This window comes from Panthera leo, chromosome B4 (assembly GCF_018350215.1).
Source record: "Panthera leo isolate Ple1 chromosome B4, P.leo_Ple1_pat1.1, whole genome shotgun sequence".
NCBI classification, from domain to species: domain Eukaryota; kingdom Metazoa; phylum Chordata; class Mammalia; order Carnivora; family Felidae; genus Panthera; species Panthera leo.
In genome coordinates, this window is record NC_056685.1 from 31,515,869 (window position 1) to 31,536,707 (window position 20,839).

The window sequence follows — 20,839 nt, forward strand, 5'->3', positions numbered from 1 at the left end:
ATATAGAAGTCACAGTGGTGATAATGTCAAAGAGCTGGAAAGCAGGAGTTTCCATAAACAGACCCTGGGGTGGCAAATCCTGGAGGTTAAATTGCGAGTTGGCTTTCTTCTTGCCTGAGTTATTTTTCATGTTGATTTATTTTTAATTGAAGCTGCTTTCTTCTTTGTTAAGTGTATGTGTTGCCATGTAAGACTAGATTCCATTCCCCTCTCCCCTTGGAAAAACTCTTGGTAATAAATTGGAGAGTTTATTTTATTTTACTTTATTATTATTTTTAAAGTTTTTATTTAGAGAGAGAGAGAGCGCAAGAGAGAGCACACACGTGCAGGGGAGGGGCAGAGGAAGAGAGGATCTGAGACAGGCTCTGCACTGTCAGCTCAGACCCCTACTTGGCTTGAACTCACGTACCGTGAGATCATGACCTGAGCTGGAGTCGGACACCTAACCCAGCTGGGCCACCCAGGCATCCCTGGAGAGTTTATTTTAGATAACCAAACCAGGAAAAAACCCTGTCCAAAAGCCAAAATGGTGAAAAGCAAAATTACTATATATGTGTGTATATATATATGTGTGTATACACACATATATATATACACACATATATATGTATATGTGTGTGTGCACGCGCGTGTGTGTGCATAAGTATATACGTATGTATATATTACTGTATATACAATTAGTTTTAAAATAGTCACACATCCTCTGGAAATAATATAATCTTTAAATGGATAATGGGAAGTTAAACTTTTATAATGTAAGCTTTCAAACATATACAAGACTAGAACAATGCTACTATAAATTTATATGTATGGATATATAAACAGTTACTAAGATTTTATAGTCTCATCTATCTTCTTTTTTTGTTGAAGTATTTTAAGCAACTCTGCAAATTGCAGACATCATTTCATTTTACTCCTACTTCTGAGTATACAACTTATAAAAGATTATGGACTTTTTTTACTGTGACAAATGTCACAGTCATACCTAATAAAATCAAGCATAATTCCTTGACATAATATGTACTTCTTATTCACATTTCCCATTTATCTCACAAATGTGTACTCTACTCTGAAAGCAAGATGGAGGACACCCTGAACTTCACTTGTTGTAAGCCTCTTGGGGATTGTTAGTGCCACCATGAAGATGTGGGTAGGTGAGGTAATAATCCACATGGAGCCACTGGAAAGGATGAGCTTTAAAACTAGCTTTCTGGAGCCTCATTCCTTAGAGCGGCTGATGAAGTCTGTGGGCCTGAGTTTGGCACCTCTTCTCTGAAATACCTCTTCTTTATAAATGACCAGTTCTCAAGCTTTCAGCAAAGATGAAAGGAGCAGAATCACAGGAGTCATGGAGCTCGAAGCTCTGGAGATAATCAGGGTCATTATATTGCCTCAAGAGAATTTGTTCCAATATAAAATTTAATCTTTCCTTTGGACCTGTGTATTTTTGGAAACAAGGAGACTATAGGCAGCAGAGAAAACCACTGGGGACTGTTCAAGGATCATATGCTCTGCTGATCTCCTTTCTTATCCTGTCTGTTCTAAATGCAAACAGTATTTAAAGAAGCACCTCAGAATAAAGCAGGCCCAGGGGCGTCTGGGTGGCTCAGTCAGTTAGCAGTTAGGCGTCCACTTTGGCTCAGGTCATGATCTTGCAGTTCGTGAGCGCTGACAGGTCAGAGCCTGGAGCCTGCTTCAAATTCTGTGTTTCCCTCTCTCTCGGCCCATCCCCTGCTCGTGCTCTGTCTCTCTCTCAAAAGATAAACATTAAAAAAAAAAATTTTTTTTTTTTTTAAAAAGAAGAAGAAAGCAGGCCTGGCATGCAGCAAGGGGTTGAAGCAGGAATGATTTAACAAAAGACACATTTCAGTGTATGAGTTTTATGTTTTCTGTTTCAATCTGGTGGACAATTACGATGACATTTCTCATTGCTTTGGCTAGCTGTGCCAAAAACCCACCTTCTTGGTCCTAAGTAGGACCAGGAAGGATGTGTTTGGCTATCACAAAATGAAACAAAATAAAAGCAACATTTGCTCTTGATAATGGGTCAGCAGCTTCCTATTTGTATGCTAATGATCGGCTGCATTGTGTTTAGTTTATTTAGTATATTTATTGTTAGCTAACTAAATCTAGTTTAAGCTTAGTGTTTAGTTGAATCTTGGTTTTCTGACTTCAACTTACTAATTCCGTTACTTGAGGGATTCTTCCTGAAGGAGAAAAATATTCCTCTCAAGATTTTGAGGTAAAAATTTTCATTTCAGTATTAATTTTCTGTTGCTCCTTATTTTTATGTATTCCTTCTTCTGGCTCTTTTTCATTGCCTTAATTTAATTGTTTATGTAATGTTTTATTCACTTAGAATGATCTCAAAAATGAACAAAAGTTGGAGGAAAAAGTAAAACTGAATTTTTTTCAGTAAATGTGAAATCTGCATTGTATGATATTCTTTAGTCAACTAATTCAAGAAAATACAGTTTTGAAATATAACTCATTCATGAAGGTAATTCAAGGTTTGAGGGACATAAGTGAGAGTAATTTGTGAACTTGTTCAGTTTGAACAAGAACGTTATATTTCTATATCTGTACTCATATTTTGTAATTTTGTATATAATAGCTAAGTACATTTCTATAAACGTTAGTTTTTAGTTGTAGGATGCACTCTACATTTGCATCTTAGTGATAAAACTTTGAATAAAATTTAATGTTTCAAAGGTGCTTTAAGCAGGTTTAAAGCAATCAGAGGCAAATTGCAGAAAAAGATTTAGTTTTTATACTTATTATAATCAGAAAGAAATACATACAAATTAGTTTTAGTGCTGGAGAGATTGTTAAAGATTTTCCCTCATTTGTAATGATTTTCTATGAGGTTTGGATACCTTTTGTTTCATGTTCCAAGTTCTCAGCTTTAGTAAAACATGTGGTTTGTCACTAGCAGTAATGGAAAAAGAACCGAGTGTAAACATTGTTACTCTTTTTACCCTTTTCTCTGTGATTGTTTTCTAGTAAAAGAGTAGGCTCAGGGAATGGTTTATAGGTAAGCTGACGTTTAAGAGGTACAGACTTTCAGATTTGCCAGATGAAAATGTTCTGAATGAATGTTTCACAACAGTGTCAATATAACTTACTGCTGCATTATAAACTTAAGATGGTTAATGGCAAATTTTATTCTAACTTTATGACAATAATGGAAAAAACAACAAAAAGTAGACATTGAAATTTGAAAAAAGGGAATGTTAATTTTTGTGGTTTCTTCTTTGAATAAGATTCAGAGGTTATTTAGTTTGTCTGATTTTAATTTTTAACATTGCTATGACCTTTGTAAACTCCAAACTGTTAAAGGAATTAGATTTGTTAAAAGAACTACAAAACACAGAGGCTTTTGGAAATTTTCACTTCATTGTTTAATTGTGATGGCAGCTTAATAGTGCTCTTCAGAAATGTGAGTTTTATAAGCCTGACAGCTAAGTCTCTCATGGTTCTCCAAAATGGCATTGGAGAGAAAAGCCTGCTTATGGTAGTGAATGTGTTAAGTAGACACAATATCAAATGAAGATGAAGCAAACAGAAATAGTTCAGGAAAAAAAACTTACCTTTAAATAGGTATGTTCTATACAGCAGTAGACCTCTACTTTGGCAGATAATACCTTTTTTAAAAAAAAAAAAAAGATAATGGGTATATATTTGATAATCAGATATGTTAATACACTGATAGGTATTGCTAGTGTAAGTTGGTCTCCCAGGTCCTTAGAACTTTCTAGTTTTACCTTTTTTAAGGACTTATTTACTACTTTGCACTTGGTGTAAGGAAAAAGAACTCTCATGAATACATATATGCACAGTTTGAATTAAATGTAGCTGTTTACTTAAAAGTAGTGAAGTATTTTTCGTACTATTTTGTAACACTAAAGACACAAAATTAGTTTCTTAATGTTTATATATAGTTTTAAGTTAATACTTAACACTGAATTCTTTGATCTTCATTTCTTAAAAACATAAAAATACTAATTTCATAGATTAAGGTAAAGGAGATGCGGTGTGTGAAGTGCAAGTACAGTGCTTGGCACCTGTTTGCTTTTATCATTACACCAACCTGCCTCAGATGGTTAGAGTGGTAGCAGTTAGGCCAGTGGTTGCCATTAGGCTTTAAGACGAAGTGGCTTATACTGGTTTAAAAATACATTGTATTAGAAATTCATTCAAAAGTAATATAAATCTACTGACTATGCTCAAATAGGCCTCCAGAGGGTATAGAAAAGGAAAGATAATTTATAGTTGTTTTATAAGCAACATTCTGCTATGATGCCATGAACTTTCTTTAATTGGTATGTTTTATGCTCCTAAATTAAAAAAAAATTTTTTTTAAATGTTTATTTTTGAGAGAGAGAGATAGAGCTTGAGTGGGGGAGGAGCAGAGAGAGAGGGAGACACAGAATCCAAAGCAGGGTCCAGGCTCTGAGCTGTCACCACAGAGCCTGACGCGGGGCTTGAACCCACAAATCATGAGATCATGACCTGAGCTGAAGTCGGACGCTTGACTGACTGAGCCACCCAGGCGCCCTATGCTCCTAAATTTTTATACTTTGGATTTCTTTTAGGGATTTTAAAACATTGCAAGAATTTCTGTATGCCATTTGGCTCTAAAAACCTAAATTATGATTTATTACTAGACTTTAGAGTTCATGTTAAGACCAAGTTTCATTATAATGCTTTTTTTAGGAGCAAAATTCTTTGACTTGCCTGTGTATGTACTCTGACCTTTGGACTGAAACTGAAAAAACTTAAGGATGCAATTTGGTCTAGTCATATTCTGTCACTGATTTGGATTTTGAATTTTGTTAACTTCCCACCTGAATTTTCAAGGAAGACTTAAAGAGTATTTTAACCTTTGCAAATCAGAGGATTAATACATGTAAATTAATTAACCTCTAAATTCGTGACTAAATTATTTAAATGAAATGCAACAATAATAAAAATAACAAAAGTGAGTATTTACTGCATGCTCAGTATATGCCAGGCACTTGGGCTCTGTCCTCATAACAACTCTGTAGAAAGGTACTTCTTTCATTCTTAGCACTTGTGGAAAATAAGTTATAGAGAGACTGAATAACTTTTCATAGTTCACACAGCTAGTTAGAGGCAGAGCCAAAATTAGAACCCAGGCAATCTGGTTTTAGATTTCATTAAGCAGTCTACTTGTAATACATACGGTACTCTGTGTTGAACCAGACAGTACCTTGGAAATTCCATAATAATGGAATATAATAAATACATGTTACATATAGTTGCTGTATAAAACTATATGTGTGTCTACATACACACACACACATGCAGTACTATGCATTATCTATTACATATAGACTGTATACTGTTATCCCTTCATTGTTTAGTGGCAGATTAAGATAGTTCCATTTTTTTAAGTTTATTCATTTTGAGAGAGAGAGAGAGAGCATGTGATCAGGGAGGGAGAGGCAGAGAGAATCCCATGCAGGTTCCACGCTTTCAGCACAGAGCCCGATGTGGCACTTGATCTCAGGAACCGTGAGACCATGACCTGAGCTGAAACCAAGAATCAGACTCTTAAATGACTGAGCCACCCAGACACCCCAGGATAGTTACATATTTAGATTCCAACTCAGCTTTTCATCTGGGGTGTGTGAAGAGCATAGAAAATTTAAATTTTATCCATTTTGATGTATTATTAATTATTTCCATGTTATATCTAGCGCCAGTACCCATTTTAAGTGTTGAACCATAACTCTGGGCCAAGAGCACCCAGAGTTTTAGAATTATATTTTATAAGATGATGAAGAAATCAGTCCCATTGCCTTTGGTACAATCAATTTATTGAATGCTTTCCTGCCAAGAAGCTAGTTAGTTACTATATCCACCAAATATGGGGCCATAGTTATTTATTATTTTTTGTGTTTGGTAAAAAAATACATGAATCTGCAGTCTTAACAAGTTTAAGTGTACAGTTTAGTGGTGTTAAGAATATTCACATTGTTGTGAAACAGATCTCCAGAATATTTTCATCTTGTAAATCCAAAGGTCTGTACCCATTAAATACAAACTTTCTTTTACCTCTGCTTTCACCCCTGGTAACCACCACTCTACCTTCTGTTTTTATGAATTTAACTACTTTTAGATACTTCATGTAAGTGGATGGATCAGTATTTGTGTTTTTGTGAATGGCTTATTTCACATAGCATTATGTCCTCCAGGTTCATCCGTGTCATAGTATGTGATAGGATTTTTTTCCATTTAAAGACTGAATAATATTCCTTTGTGTGTGTGTGTGTGTGTGTGTGTGTGTGTGTGTGTGTGTGTGTGTGTGTATATACCACATTTTGTTTATTATTACTATTTTTTAAAGAAGTTTATTTTTGAAGTAATCTCTACACCTAATGTGAACCTCGAACTTACAGCAGGAATCACACATTCTTCCAACCGAGCCAGCTAGGTGCCCCTGTTACTACTTTTTTTACGGGGTTTTGTATTTGCTTTTGTTTTTGTTTTTTTGCCAGTTCAGTACTCTTTAGGAACTTACACCAAGTTATTGCTTGAAGAAACAAAATAAAATAATTCAAGTGAATTGCAATTTGCTTTATAGACATTCTTACAAAGAGTTTTTTGCTCAGAAATAAAGATTAACCTGAAGTTTGGCTAATAAGTGGTTTTCAACATTTGTTCTGTGGTTTCTGGCTTTTGGCATATACATTTTTTATTCATTATTAGAAATGATCTGTATTATTGTTAAGAGTAGTTTCAATATTTATGATTCTTATATCTGCTCGGTAAATGCCATTTTGGGCTCAGTATTTCACTGCAGCTTCATTAGGTGTGCTTATTTGCATCTGGCAAATATGTAATTATGATCAGTTTTAGTTTCAGTCTTACTGAAACCAAATATAAAATTGATTTTTAAAAGTTCTCAAGTTAAAAGAATTATGACTTCTTTAAGATAATACTCATTTTCATAGTGCTTTTAAAATATAGTATGATTAATGAAGCACATCTCATATTGGTTAGCATAAAAAATGATGTTCCAACTGTTACAAATAGGAAGTTCAAGATACTATAAGGATCAGGTAGGAGAAACAAATCAGCTAGAACATTGTTTTTCAAAGGCTGAAGAACCCCTAATTTTAATTTGTGCTCAAATGATCCTCCATTTGATGTATGTATAATCAAAATAGACTCTGTATAATTGAGAATGACTTGATTCCAATATTTGCTTTGCTTTCAAGAGGAGAATTTAAAAAAATTTTAGTTTTTATTTTTATTTTATTTCATTTTTTATTTGTTTTGAGAAGAGCACGAGCGAGATGCAGAGAGAGGGAGAGAGAGAATCCCAAGCTGGCTCTGTGCTGTCAGTGCAGAGCCCAATGTAGGGCTTGATCCCACAAACCCATGAGATTATGACCTGAGCCAAAACCAAAGAGTCAGATGCTTAACTGACTAGGCCATCCAGGAGCCCCAAGAGGAGAATTTTTTTAAAGAGACTTAATATTCAGCCATTTATATTTACAGTACCAGAAACTGTGACCCACTTCCCCCTTCTTATAGTATTCAGGTTATAGATTTCATATAGTATCTGTTTATGCCCCCTACACAATAAAAGCATGTGACACAACAGCATTCCCATGGAGTTCTCTTTAGAATTTTAACATAGTAGATATAAAAATCTGAGTCTTATGTGCTAATAAGTGTGTTATCAGTAAATATTTGAAATTCCCAAGGTAAAATTAAGTAAAATTTAACTGTGTTGAATTTTGCAGTCTGTTAGCCACACTTAAAAATAGAAAAGAAAAGAAACTCTGTAGGAAAGAAGGACGCTAAAAATGAGACGAAGTCTATATTTTCCATTTTGTGTTTTCTTCATTTAGTACAATTAAGAACAACTTTTCATTTTTTTAATGTTTTTATTTATTTTTGAGACACACACACACACACACACACACACACACACACACACACACAGAGTGAGTGGGGGAGGAGCAGAGAGAGAGAGAGGGAGACACAGAATCTGAAGCAGGCTCCAGGCTCTGAGCTGTCAGCACAGAGCCTGTCACGGGACTTGAACTCATGAGTTGTGAGATCATGACCTGAGCCGAAGTTGGACTCTCAACCAGCTGAGCCACCCAAGTGCCCCAAGAATAACTTTTAAAAAAATAAAATGAAATATTTTGCATCTTATTCAGGTGTTCACTTTTATAATATTATCTCCCTGATTCAACCTTAAAATATGTGAAATATTCTGTAAACACTTTTTTTCTCATAGAAGAAACAGACTCTTTTAAGAATCTTGTTTTAATACACAGAAATCAAGATAGTTTCCCATCTTCTTGCTTAGAGTATTAGTAGATTTTAATTGTAGTCCTTAAAATAGGTAATGTGTAGATTTGATTTCTCAGGAGCAGAAGTGACAGTGAGATCTGCTATGATGTGAATTCACATTTTTTCCCACCCTTTATTAACTGTCTTGAATGCAGGCCCAATAGCTCTGTGACATTTGCAGCTGTACTGTGACATCATAAACCCCATCATAAGGGAACCTGGCTACGGATTGGAGGTAGTCCACTAGGTGCTAATCAAGTGCTGTGTTACAACATTGTGAGGTTTTCCCAGTTACGAGTGTCATTATAAGGATTTTAAAATTATTATTGCAAAGCCAAGTAAGGCTGTCGGTTGCATCAGTTTAACTTCAGATCAACTACTGTCTAGTGGGGTTGGTGGTGGATGTGGTGGCATCAGCATAATCTATGTTTCAGGCACCCAATAGAAGAGGATTATTCAGGGGATCTGGAAGAAAAGGTAAATTATGTCTACTATGAGTTCATTCTACACACTTTTTGAGCCTCATAAAAAGAGATATAAATATGAAATATAAAATATACCCATTTTATTTTTTTGTTTTTTGAGGAGCTGTCTACATGACTGTTGGAATGTGATGAATATACTCATAGATCTTCCTATGGCCTTCTCCCTCTCTTCATTTAAGCTTTTTATAAAAGCAACTGTTCCCTCCTCTGAGAAGCTTTCCACAACAGGTATATTTTGATTAGCCTCCTTCCACACTACCCCTGCCTGTCACTCTCTGATCTCTTACTCTGCTTCATTTTTCTTTGAAGAATTTAACACCACCCAAAATGATACATTTGTCTCTTCATCTGTTTTCTGTCTCCTGATCTGGGAGAGCAGAAACTTTTTCACTATCTCCACTGTCTAGACTGGTCCACATGGCAGGCTCCCAATAAGTATTTGTCAAGAGAATAAAAGAATGAGTTAATTCATAAGTATGACTTGTTTCTGTGAGATTTTTTGTGTGTATTTAGCCTTGGAATGAGTAGTTGACATTTATAAGAAATATTTCTCTATTTCTACCTACAGTATGCATATTTTAGTTCAGATGAACTAAAGTTTATGTCCCTTTACCAATGTCTTTTTAGGAAAGACTTAATTCTCTTCTTTTTCCAGAGCTTCTTTAGAATTCTGTTTGCACATTATGAATAAAGTAATTATAATACTTTTAATAGATTGCTCTTTCTTAGTGTTGCTCAGATCTTTGTTTTTTTGGCTCTAAGGCATCAGTCACACAATTCTCCTTCTTATTAGCATTTTCACTTCGTTGCCCTACCATTGCTTTCAACCTAGCCTACCTAAAACTGAATCTACCACCTGACACAAAACAAAAAGATGCTTCTTTATTTACCCACTTTTGGCTTTAGAACTTCCATGCATGTTCTTGAATCATTGCCAGTGTTCGTTCTATGCCACCTGTGTACAATACACCACTTCAAGGATGCTGTATATTGCACTTGTGGCCCATGTGATCAGTATAATAGAATGATAATACTAAGATGTAAATGTAGGGAGCCACATGAGGTTTTGTTTTGTTTTTTAATGAATAACAGTGGTTTAGCCTATTAACTCTACCAGTTCAGTGATAGGACTAATACTAGTCACATCAGTTTTGGTAAAATCAATGGGAATAGAATGTCTGAGTATAGAATGTCTCTAGATCTAAGGGGTTTTTTCAGTTTTTGTTTTTGTTTTTTTTTTCCCAAAGATATATCTTAATTCTAACTCTAGGGTATGTCATTTCTGTTGGTTCTCTACGCGTATTTCAGCAGTTTAACAAAAGAGCTGACCCGTGAGCTTTTGCACTGCCCAGAGTTTGGACATAGAGAAGTTTCACTGTAGTTATAGAATTCCTATAACTCATCTCCAGAATTCTAGGAATACAGTTTGTATTAGCTCCCTTTCCACAGCAGGTATTCTTGATGCTAAGCCACTTTGATAGAGTGATTATTTAATAATTTAAAATCTTGAAAATTATACTTGAAAGGTAAGTAAAGCAACTTAGAACATGATTTATATTTATCAAACCTGTATGAATCTTTCTTGAGTTGTTCATTCTTCAAAATATCTAACGTCTTTGAAGCTGGATTTCCAAAATTTAAAACTTTGCTTAAAAGCTTGAATTTTATCACTGACCATAAACACTGTCAGTTGTTTTTCTTGAAGTGACAAGCTCACTTCATTTGCTTTTAAGAAAATGTTTTCCTAAAGCTCAAGTTTGAATAGCATAATTTGTTTGGCTATTGGCCATTCTTTTGAGAAAACTGATCTGCCATCTCAATCTGCAGGTCCAGTCTGTAATACTTATAGTACCCTTGGGTATAATTCATATTCTATTTTACTCAGTCTGACATCTGAACTATCAGGGTTACTGGATATATTGGTTCCGGCTGTGCTGCTGTGGTGTAGTTGATATCACAGCCTGCTGTGGTGCTCAGTTCTTTACGCTGCGAGCCAGGGCCTAAGAGCTACATTGGGATACAGCAGCAGTTTTCAAAGTGTGGTGTGCACAACCCTAGGAGAGACTCCAGGAGACTTTCAGGAGGCTTAGGAGGACTAAAGTATTTTCATAATAATGCTAAGGCTTCTTTTCCTTTTTCTCTATATTGATACTTGCACCGATGGGTGTAAAAATAGAAGAGGGTAGGGGTAAAGCTGTTGGCACCTTAGCATGAATCAAGTCAGAGGCATCAAACTATGACAGTAGTCATTGTGTTCTTCATGGACATTCTCTTGCAGTTTTCAAAAAATACCAGTTTCACTTAAAAATGCCCTGGTGAAGCAATAAATATTACCCATTGTATCAAACCTTGACCCTTGAGTACATGTTATTTTTATATTCTGTGTTAGGAAATCGATATGTTTACTGAAAGCATTTCTGTGTAGTAAAAACTGACGGTGTTCTTGAAGAAAAACACTTGAGTAATTGAGTGGTGAGATGAACTAGCTGGGTTTTTTTCCCATAGGACATCAGTTTTCTTAAAAGAATGGCCAATAGCCAAACTATGCTATTCAAACTTGAGCATTTGGAAAACGTTTTCTTAAAAGCAAATGAAGTAAGCTTGTCACTTCAAGGAAAACAATTGACAGTGTTTATTGTCAGTGAAAAAATTTAAGCTTTTTAAACAGTTTGAATTTTGGAAGTCCTGCATCTACCATTGTGAACTTGATAGTTTTTCAGTATTTATAGTATTCTGATGAGATTGATGTTGATTTTAATGAATGAGATTTTCTGATAAAGTATCATGAAATGTGTCCGCATTTGGGAGATCTGCTTAACTGAGTGAGCCATTATTTTCCAGATAACTACTGCATGGTGTTACAGAATCATGCATGGGATCCATTCAAAGTATAAGACTGGTCCATGGATGTAACTGATATGGTTCCAGATTCCACATTGCAACTAATCTTTATGTGAAGCAACCACCTGTTGAGTTTTGGTGTAGTAACAAAGAACACTATCCACATATTTTGAAAAAGCTATTATATTACTCCTCCTTTTCCAATGATATGTCTGTGTGAGGTCCAGATTTTCTTCAGGTATTGACTAAAATAACATATTGCAACAGATTCAGTGCAGAAGTAGGTATGAGAATTCAGCTGATTTAAATTAAACCAGACATTAAAAGAATTTATAAAAAAGTAAAGCATTGATACTCTTGTCACTAAGATTTTGTTTTGGAAATGTAATTATTTTTAATAAAATGCTATTTATGTTAGCATGTAATGGAATTGTTATTTTTAAAATGTAAAAATGTTTCAGTTTTCATTTCTAATATGATAAATATCAATGCACATAACCAATGGTATGCTGGAGCTGACTTGTGAGAGCCACTTATGTGCATCTTTTTCCAACTTTATGTTCAGTGTCATCCATTGGTAACTTGAAATCTGCCACAGTAGGAGTTTTTACATTATGGAAATCAGCAAACCTTTCAAATCAAGGTTCTCCTTTCCCAAAAACTGATTGACAAATGTTGACAGCACCCTACTGGATATAAATCACATAAACAAAAGCTTTTTGAGTCGTCAGTAATTTTTAAGAGTATAAAGGTGTCCTGAGAGACTAAAAAGTTTGAGAATTATTTGTGTGGTGAAAAGAATACCTTTTGGTAACTGGCCCACAAAGGGGTGGATGCCCTTTTATTATTCGTACAGCTTTGTCTTTTGTGCTGGTTTGTCATTTGTAAAACAAATCCTCCCCCTTTTTTTTTTAACTTCTAGTTATTAAATTTATCGATTCTATTATGGCATGATCTTTTTCTTTCCCCCAAAATCTAACATAGGCAATAATACTGCAAGGGCAGGTGGGCTGAATTTGCTCTGTGGGCTACATTTTGGGTGTCTCTGCCCTTTTCTGTTGGTTATGTAAGCTCATATCAGGGCCTGGCTCAAGTTGTGGCTTCTACACAAAGCCTCTACTTACTGTTCAGGCCCATGCTGATCTTTCTATTCTGTACTCCTTGACTTTCATGACCTGTACAATGGAGCAATTAGTTCTATACTGTTTGGCGTGCTATTGTTTCTTAGGTGTTAGTTTTGTCAATTCTACTTTATACCCTAGTGCACCCAGTACAATGCTCACCACATAGGTTCTCTTGCATGGATGAACGATTTTTACTTCCAGGTTACCGAAGAAGTTTGCTTTCTAAGGAAATGATCTTGTAAATAAATCTTATTATTTGTTATAAACCCAGTTTTTAGTAATTGCTTTAAAGTATAAGTAGATTGGAAAGTAGATTGGTGTTTCTTAATATGAGGCACTACACAGAGACTTCCTTCAAAGTTTGTTTTAGATCTTGTGGTTCTACTACCATTCATGATAGAAGCTGGTAGCTTATTTCACTTATTTCATATCCAAAGTCTTTGGTTCTTGAGTAAGTTATAATGAGTAGTGAAACAGTAAAAGGAGGCAAAGTTTCTAAGATTACATTGGCCTATAGGATTGGGTTGTTTAGTCAGTAGGAAACTTAGCAGGTTTTAAATCCAGGGGAGTGGAGGTATTGTGTTTTGCTGTTACAGCTGGTACAGCTGGTACAGCTCTCTTGAAAGCACTCAGGGGTGCTGGGAGATGGCTGTACTCTGTGCAAGCTGAATGATGGTTCTGGCCCTCTTCTCTAGATGCTCGAGCTAGCAGGGAGGGAATCTGTAAGAGGGCCATACCAGCTCCAAGGCATGTACTTTCTCTGGATCACACACACTAAGGGCATGAGGGGTCTTGGAATTCCTCTGGCCTGTGCCTTTTTTGTGATTATGGGGGGATAACAGTAACTGATTTCCATTAACATAGAGACAAGGCATTAACTTGCATCTGGAGTAATACTAGAATGTGGCAAACGTTTCATTTATTAAAAAATAATTCACCGCATTTAAGTTCTGTCTCTAATTTCTCTTAGGAAGTTAGGTACTTTATACTCTGGCCAAAATAAGGATTCACTGTTGGTAGTCTTGAGGTTGTAGTGAGGTAGTTTAACTGCTTTAGAACTTTGCGCTTGGAACATTCTTAGCCAGCGAAGCATGGGAACTGAAAGTGAGGAGCATGGGTTCTTTAATATCTATCACATCAGAGAATGACTGTTCCAGCACAGTAACCGCCTCCTAATGGTAAGTACCCCAGCACGCTCATCGTTTCTTAGAAGCAGAAGAAAGAAAGGAAGAATTGGCCAGTCCTAATAGTGATTGGTATTTCTTTAAAACAAAAACAAAAACAAAAACAAAAAGAACAGAAAATGATCCAGTCTTAATCCTCAATGATGATCGTTTTTGCAGGTTTCTGTAGCTGGATCAGGCACCGGAAGAGGCTCCCCAGCTGTAACTCTAGTGCAGTTACCTTCGGGCCAAACTGTGCATGTCCAGGGAGTAATTCAGACACCACAGCCATCGGTTATTCAGTCACCACAAATACAAACTGTTCAGGTTAGCTTCCTTCCTGGATGATTGGTCTTTGACTTTCTTCAGTTTTTTTTTTTTTCTTTTCCCTTTTACGAATTCATTTATCATCTTTTTTTTCTTTGTGTAGCTTTTATGCTCAAATCTTTTTATTAGAAGTTTGGAGGAATTTCCCTTTCCTATGTGGAGTGTGTTGTGCCCTGTGAGATACATAGATTTGACCAAAGATTTGCAGTTTGGTTGTTAGCTCTCAATTTGCAGAATGAGTAATTGTCAGATGAGTAATTCTTTGAGTTGTTGCTCTGTACTCAAACACAGATTTATTTAGCAAAGCTCTCCAGTGGTGCTTAAAAATATTTTGAGGATTCTTTGGCAAAGATGTCTGATAAACACAGTAAAGATTATAGTATTGGCTGTTTTCATGAATACTGACATTAGTAGGTAGGTGGAAATTTAAGTTTATCTTTAATATGTGTAATTTGTAGGAAACATAGGATATTATTGTCACCTTGGTGTTAGACTTCTACATCACGAACCCCACTCAGATGAAACCTTGGTTTTTGTAGACAGGATTATTGTGGTTATGATCTGGAGATCTATTTTATTATTTATTATTATCAAAGTTGGTCACGAATCCTTAACATTTCTTGAACCTAAAACATTTTTTTGCATCAATAGATATAAATTAAGTATGCATTTTTTAAAGTTTTTATTTAAAAAAATGTTTTTAATGTTTATTTATTTTTTAGAGAGATAATGTGAATGGGGGAGGGCCAGAGAGAGAGGGAGACAAAGAATCTGAAGCAGGCTCCAGGCTCTGAGCTGTCAGCACAGAGTCTGATTAGGGGCTCGAACTCACAAACCATGAGGTTACGACCTGAACCAAAGTTGGATGCTCAAATGACTGAGCCACCCAGGTGCCCCAAGTTTTTATTTTAATTGCAGTTAACAGAGTAATTTTAGTTTTAGATGTACAATATAGTGATCTGACACTTCCATATATCACCTGATGCTTATCATAAGCACACTCCTTAATCCCCTCTAGCTATTTCACTCATCCCCCCACTCCCCCTCTCCTCTGGTAACCAACATCAGTGTGTCCTCTGAGTCTGTTTCTTAGTTTGTCTCTCTCTCTCTTTTTTTCCCTTTGCTTGTTTGTTTTGTTTCTTAAATTCTGCATATGAATGAAATTATATGGTCTTTCAAATCAATCATTTGTTTTTCTCTGACTCACTTATTTTGCTTTCCATTATACTCTCTAGCTCCATCCACGTTGTTATAAATGGCAAGATTTCATTCTTTTTTATGGCTAAGTAATATTCCATTATATATATATATATTTATCCATTCATCAGTTAATAGACATTTGGGCTGCTTCCATATTCCATGTATATTCCATATACAATAATTTGGGTATTGTAAATAATGCTACATAGGAGTACATGTATCCCTTTGAATTAGTGTTTTTGTATTCTTTGGGTAAATATCCAATAGTGCAATTCCTGGATTATAGGGTTTTTAACTTTTTGAGGAACCTCCATACTGTCTACCACAGTGGCTGCATCAGTTTGTATTCTTACTAACAGCACATGAGGGTTCCTTTTTCTCCACATCCTCACCAAGAAGGATGTTGGTGTTTCTTGTGTTGTTGATTTCAGCCATTCTGATAATTGTGAGTAAATATGCATTTTTAATTTAATTTTTTAATTTTTTTAATGTTTATTTTTTTTTTGAGAGAGAGAGAGCACACACGCATGAGTGGGGGAGGGGAAGAGAGAGAGGGAGACACAGAATCTGAACCAGGCTCCAGGCTTGGAGCTGTCAGCACAGAGCCTGACAAAGGGCTCAAACCCATGAACCATGAAATCATGACCTGAGCTGAAGTTGGACACTTAACTGACTCAGCCACCCAGGCACCTCAAGTATGCATTTTTTAAAAGCATACTTTCTTGGTTATTGAATTTATTTCTGTTCCTTTTTTACTTCAGTAATTATCCTTTAAATGTTGAAATTTACTTGAACATAGTTGATGACAGAAAGATCTTGAGGAAAACATAGATATGCATACTTAATCTCATCCCTTGCATATTTGAGTACAGCTTATTGCAGAATAATGAAACAGTTTGCAAAATTATATTTGAAGTAATAAATCCACATTCATTAAAAGCTTAGCTATCTTTCCTACACAGGTATCTTTTCAAAAGAGTAAGAGTCATTCTTAGCAGTCTTTTTTTTTTGTTCTTTTCCATAATGACCCTTGATTCCAAGACTTTCTGAATCTTTCTGACTGTAATTATAAAACAAGAAAGTCTTTCCACTCTCCTTTTTGAATTATGACTTCTGTTGGGGTGCAGGTATTTCTACTCTAGTTTTAACTTGGCTGCTGTTGGAAGAAAGTATTATCTTATATTCAGTAAGCTTTTTTGGATTTTGTTATGTGGATGATTTAATTGTCTTGGTAGAGGTAAGTGCCAGTGGATCTTGTCTTAGAATTCCTACTTGTTGAACAGTGGTCAAGTCACTTAATGTCTGTACATGAACTTCGGCTTCACCTTTCTAAAATGGTTAAAATAGTATCCTACCTCACATAAGGGGTTAGTTATAATTATATGAGAGATGTGTGAAAGCCCAGTATAATGTGGTAAATGTTTGGTGGTGATACATGATTGTTGATTGCAACAACATTTTTTCTAAGTTCTATTGGTATGTGTGCTTATGTGTGGAGTGCCTATGACCAGAGATGCATAATATTGTATGTGTAGGTGAACATAGATGTACATCAGTGTGCCTTGGGAAGTATATATTCCTCCTCATATTGTTGACATGTTAATAAGTTCTTTTGATTTTGCCCAAATCAAATTTTCATATAATTATAACAATAAGGAAAGTGAGTTTTATAAACTCAGAACTACCCTATGCCCTGAATTGGCTAAATATATTGAGAACTGTCATGTTGTAGAGATTCGTTATTTTAGTTTTCACCCTTTCCTTATAATCATGTTATTATCATGTGACTTGAAAAATGAAACCTTACTTAAAACTCTGGCCTTTCTTTTAAGGAGAAATTCCTTATTTTGACTTTCAGGAGTTACCACCATCAAGCTCCAACCTTCTTGAAATATAAATCTTAACTTTAATCAGGCTTCTTTATTTTTTTTAGTATTTCTTTTTTTTAATGTTTATTTACTCTGAGAGAGAGAGAGAGAGAGCGAGTGAGCAGGGGAGGTGCAGAGAGAGACAGAATTCCACTCAGGCCCCACACTGTCAGTGAAGAGCCCAGTGCAGGGCTTGAACCCATGAACTGGGAGATTATGACCTGACCTGAATGAAACCAAGAGTCGGACGCTCAACCAATTGAGCCGCTCAGGCGCCCCTTTACTTTTTTATTTGCTTCTTTGAACCTATCTGATGTCTAACTTGAAGACCTAGCTCAAGTCAGCTGTGGTATTGTGAAGAGGGCAGTGAGGTAGAGATGCTTTATTTTGCCTCTCAATCCCCTGCTGGATTTGTAAGAGTATGTTCAAGGTTGAGATCTTAGGTCTTACGTATCTTATATTTAGTCCTTTCCTGTGAAGCCTCACCTGCCATTCCAATGACTTTCATTTGCATTTCTGTACTATTTATTATCTGTCCCATTCCTTTCCACACATACCTGCTCTACAACTGAAATGTGTATGTCTGTGCTCCTTTTCCTAATGCCAGGTGTGAGCTGCTTTAGTGTAGGTTCTGTGTGTTCTGTTGCTGGATGCTTTGCCAGCAGCTGGTTTAGTACTGCACACACAGACCCTTCAGCACCATTTTTTGGTTGAAGGAGGTCATATATTTTCTGATGCATTTCAGAAACTTTTGTATTATAGGTAGCAACAATTGCAGAGACAGATGAGTCTGCAGATTCAGAAGGTGTAATTGATTCTCATAAACGTAGAGAAATCCTTTCACGAAGACCCTCTTATAGGTAAGTCTCCTACTGTAATGATATTTAAAACAAATTTTTTTTTAATGTTTATTTATTTTAGAGAGAGAGTGCAAGCAGGGGAGGGGCGGAGAGAGAGGAAGACATAGAATCAAAGCAGGCTCCAGGCTCTGAGCTGTCAGCACAGAGTCCGATACGGGGCTCAAACCCACAAACCGCGAGATCATGGCCTGAACTGAAGTCGGACGTTCAACCGACTGAGCCATTCAGGCGCCCCTGTAATGATACTTTTTCCAAAAAAGGAGAATAATTTTATATCAAAGCAGTTAGTCCATTATAGCTTTTTTGTTTTAAACCTCATTCAAATATCTTAATTATTTCTGTTGTTTAATTATGTTTTAGAAAAATACTGAATGAACTTTCCTCTGATGTGCCTGGTGTTCCCAAGATTGAAGAAGAAAAATCAGAGGAAGAAGGAACGCCACCTAACATCGCTACCATGGCAGTACCGACTAGCATATATCAGACTAGCACGGGGCAATACAGTATGTATGCTGCATTCGATATGGTACAGTGCTAGCTTTAAGTCTTCTCTAGTTACATTGAAGTAACTTGGGTTCAGCATTAAACTGTTCCATTTTAAAATGCATCATAATATCCAAACTATGTATCATAGAATTAAAAGTAAATGTTAAAGAAGGGAGAGATTTGTACTGACAGCTGTCATATACTTTTGAAAAGTCAAAATTTTTTGACTGAATATAGAAGAAAACTTTTGGGTGAAAATAAAGGGAGGGTTTGCCTATTTATATGTTTATATTCATGTCTAGTAAAAGTTTAAAACTTATCTGTTTTTTGTTGTCTTTATAAGATGCATGTGAACATAAGCTATAAATGTCTGTATTTCATTCTTGTTGGCTTTTGTTACCAACAATTACAATATTATGCTTCCTAATCTAAAAGAGGTACATAATGTTTTCTAAATTATGTTTTAAATGTAATTATGTTTTCACTACTCTTTGTTAATTTGTGCTGCAGCTTTTTCTAGAAGAGAATGGAAAAATGATTTATTTTTAAAAACTGCAGCCATTGGACAGATCATTTTATTTGAAATTTTAAACATCAAAAGCTGTAAATAAACAGATACATTCACATTTAGTCTTGTGCATTTTAATGGGCTGTTAATTCTGTGCTTTTTGCTCTAATTAAAGCACTAATTTTTTCCCAAATCAAGTACATTTGATATACATAAAAATGCTTTAGTAAAAAAACAAGAGCTAGGAAGAAAAGAAAAAAGGGGGAAGAAAAGCCAGAAAAAGGACAGAAAAAAAAAACCCATCTTTAAAAAAAGCTACTTAGGTAATGGAATATGTGTGGTAATAAGTACTATGTTGGTTTAAATATGATGGTAAGATTTTACATATGTCTTCTGTTTTCCCTTTAAAAAAAAGTAATACCTAGAAAAATTCTCAAATCTTAAGATGTGGCTGTTAAACTATAATCCTTAATATGTGAACAGATCTTATGTAGTCACTAGTTTTTTTAGAGGTTTTTCTGTTGGTGGTGGCAGATTTGCAATATTAAACTAAATCTCCCTTGGTAATTCTGGTTCTTCAGGTAGCTCGTACCATGATACCTAGCAGAATTGGGGTATAATTTGTCCACAGCCTCTATAGGGTGCTGAGTGGACATGTCCAAAGTCAATATTAGGAAAAGGAAACTCCCCACTGTCTCTGTAAAGAGTTACACCTTGAGGTTTTAACTGTTATTTTTCTTGTATTACTTCTCTGATTTAAATGCCTTTTTGTCTGGCCCAGTGGGAATATATGGTGGGAGTTTTAGAACTGTAAGTCAGAATTTGCCAACTGGTATGCCTCTGCAGTGTAGCACACAGGTACGGGAGTGTGAGTGCCTCATGCCTCCATCCCCAAGCGTGGCCCACCAGGGCTTGGAGCTGCTGGAGACTCCTGGCTATTCAGATCTGGCCTTGAGCAGTGGGCTGTGTGCATACTATCAGTTTCTATTTGTGATGTGGTAGGAAAAAGGTTGGAAATCACCGATAAAATAATGCTAAGACATCTTAAAGTTTGGGGAACGATCTAAGATGCTGTCACCTTAAATATTTCCTGGCATTTCCCAGTGCTGCTTCAGAGTTTATAGAAGTGGTGATCTCTTTACAAGTGATACAGAGGGGGGTGCTGTAGTTTATTTTGCCTAGTTTATTAGCTGAAAATCTGAAATTGTGAAAACATTGGGTTGAGAGAATTTTGAGGCTACAGATGATGTGGAGGAGGCACTGGGTCCTGCCATTCACTAACTGGATCAGAGAGAGAAGCTTTATTTTCCCATCTCAGGGTCTTTGAATTGGGAATAATACAAAATTGTCAAACTCTGGGCAAAAGGAAATAACAGGTAAAAGTGGGAGAAAGCCAGACATGCTACTTTTGACACAAAACAGAGCTGTAAGGTAGCTATGGCAGTGTCTCCTACATGGTCATTAAACTTTTCCCTCCAGCTAACAACAGAGCCTTTATTTCTTGTGCTCTGAGTGTGTGTGCCTGCAGCAGGGGCTTTGTGTGAAACGTCAGTGTGGGTGTGGGGTGGTCAAGTCAGGAGAATAGCAAGTCAAAAGTTTAGAAGTCGGACGTTTATCTGTTTGCCACATTAGAAGTCATG

At 35.9% G+C, this 20,839-nt stretch overlaps 1 protein-coding gene across 17 annotated transcripts in view; it reads left to right on the forward strand.

Moving 5' to 3' along the window:
• CREM (cAMP responsive element modulator) overlaps positions 1-20,839 on the forward strand; it is a 72,505-nt gene that overhangs the window by 23,048 nt on the left and 28,618 nt on the right. For 7 of the 17 annotated variants that reach the window (XM_042945345.1, XM_042945349.1, XM_042945356.1 and 4 more), the window contains 3 exons: positions 14,131-14,277; positions 18,108-18,205; positions 18,566-18,708. In XM_042945345.1, coding sequence (XP_042801279.1) covers positions 14,131-14,277; positions 18,108-18,205; positions 18,566-18,708 — 388 coding nt within the window. Of the gene's footprint in view, positions 1-8,584; positions 8,815-13,853; positions 13,966-14,130; positions 14,278-18,107; positions 18,206-18,565; positions 18,709-20,839 lie in introns of those variants that run through there. The other 10 variants (XM_042945352.1, XM_042945358.1, XM_042945355.1 and 7 more) reach the window with 4 other exon arrangements.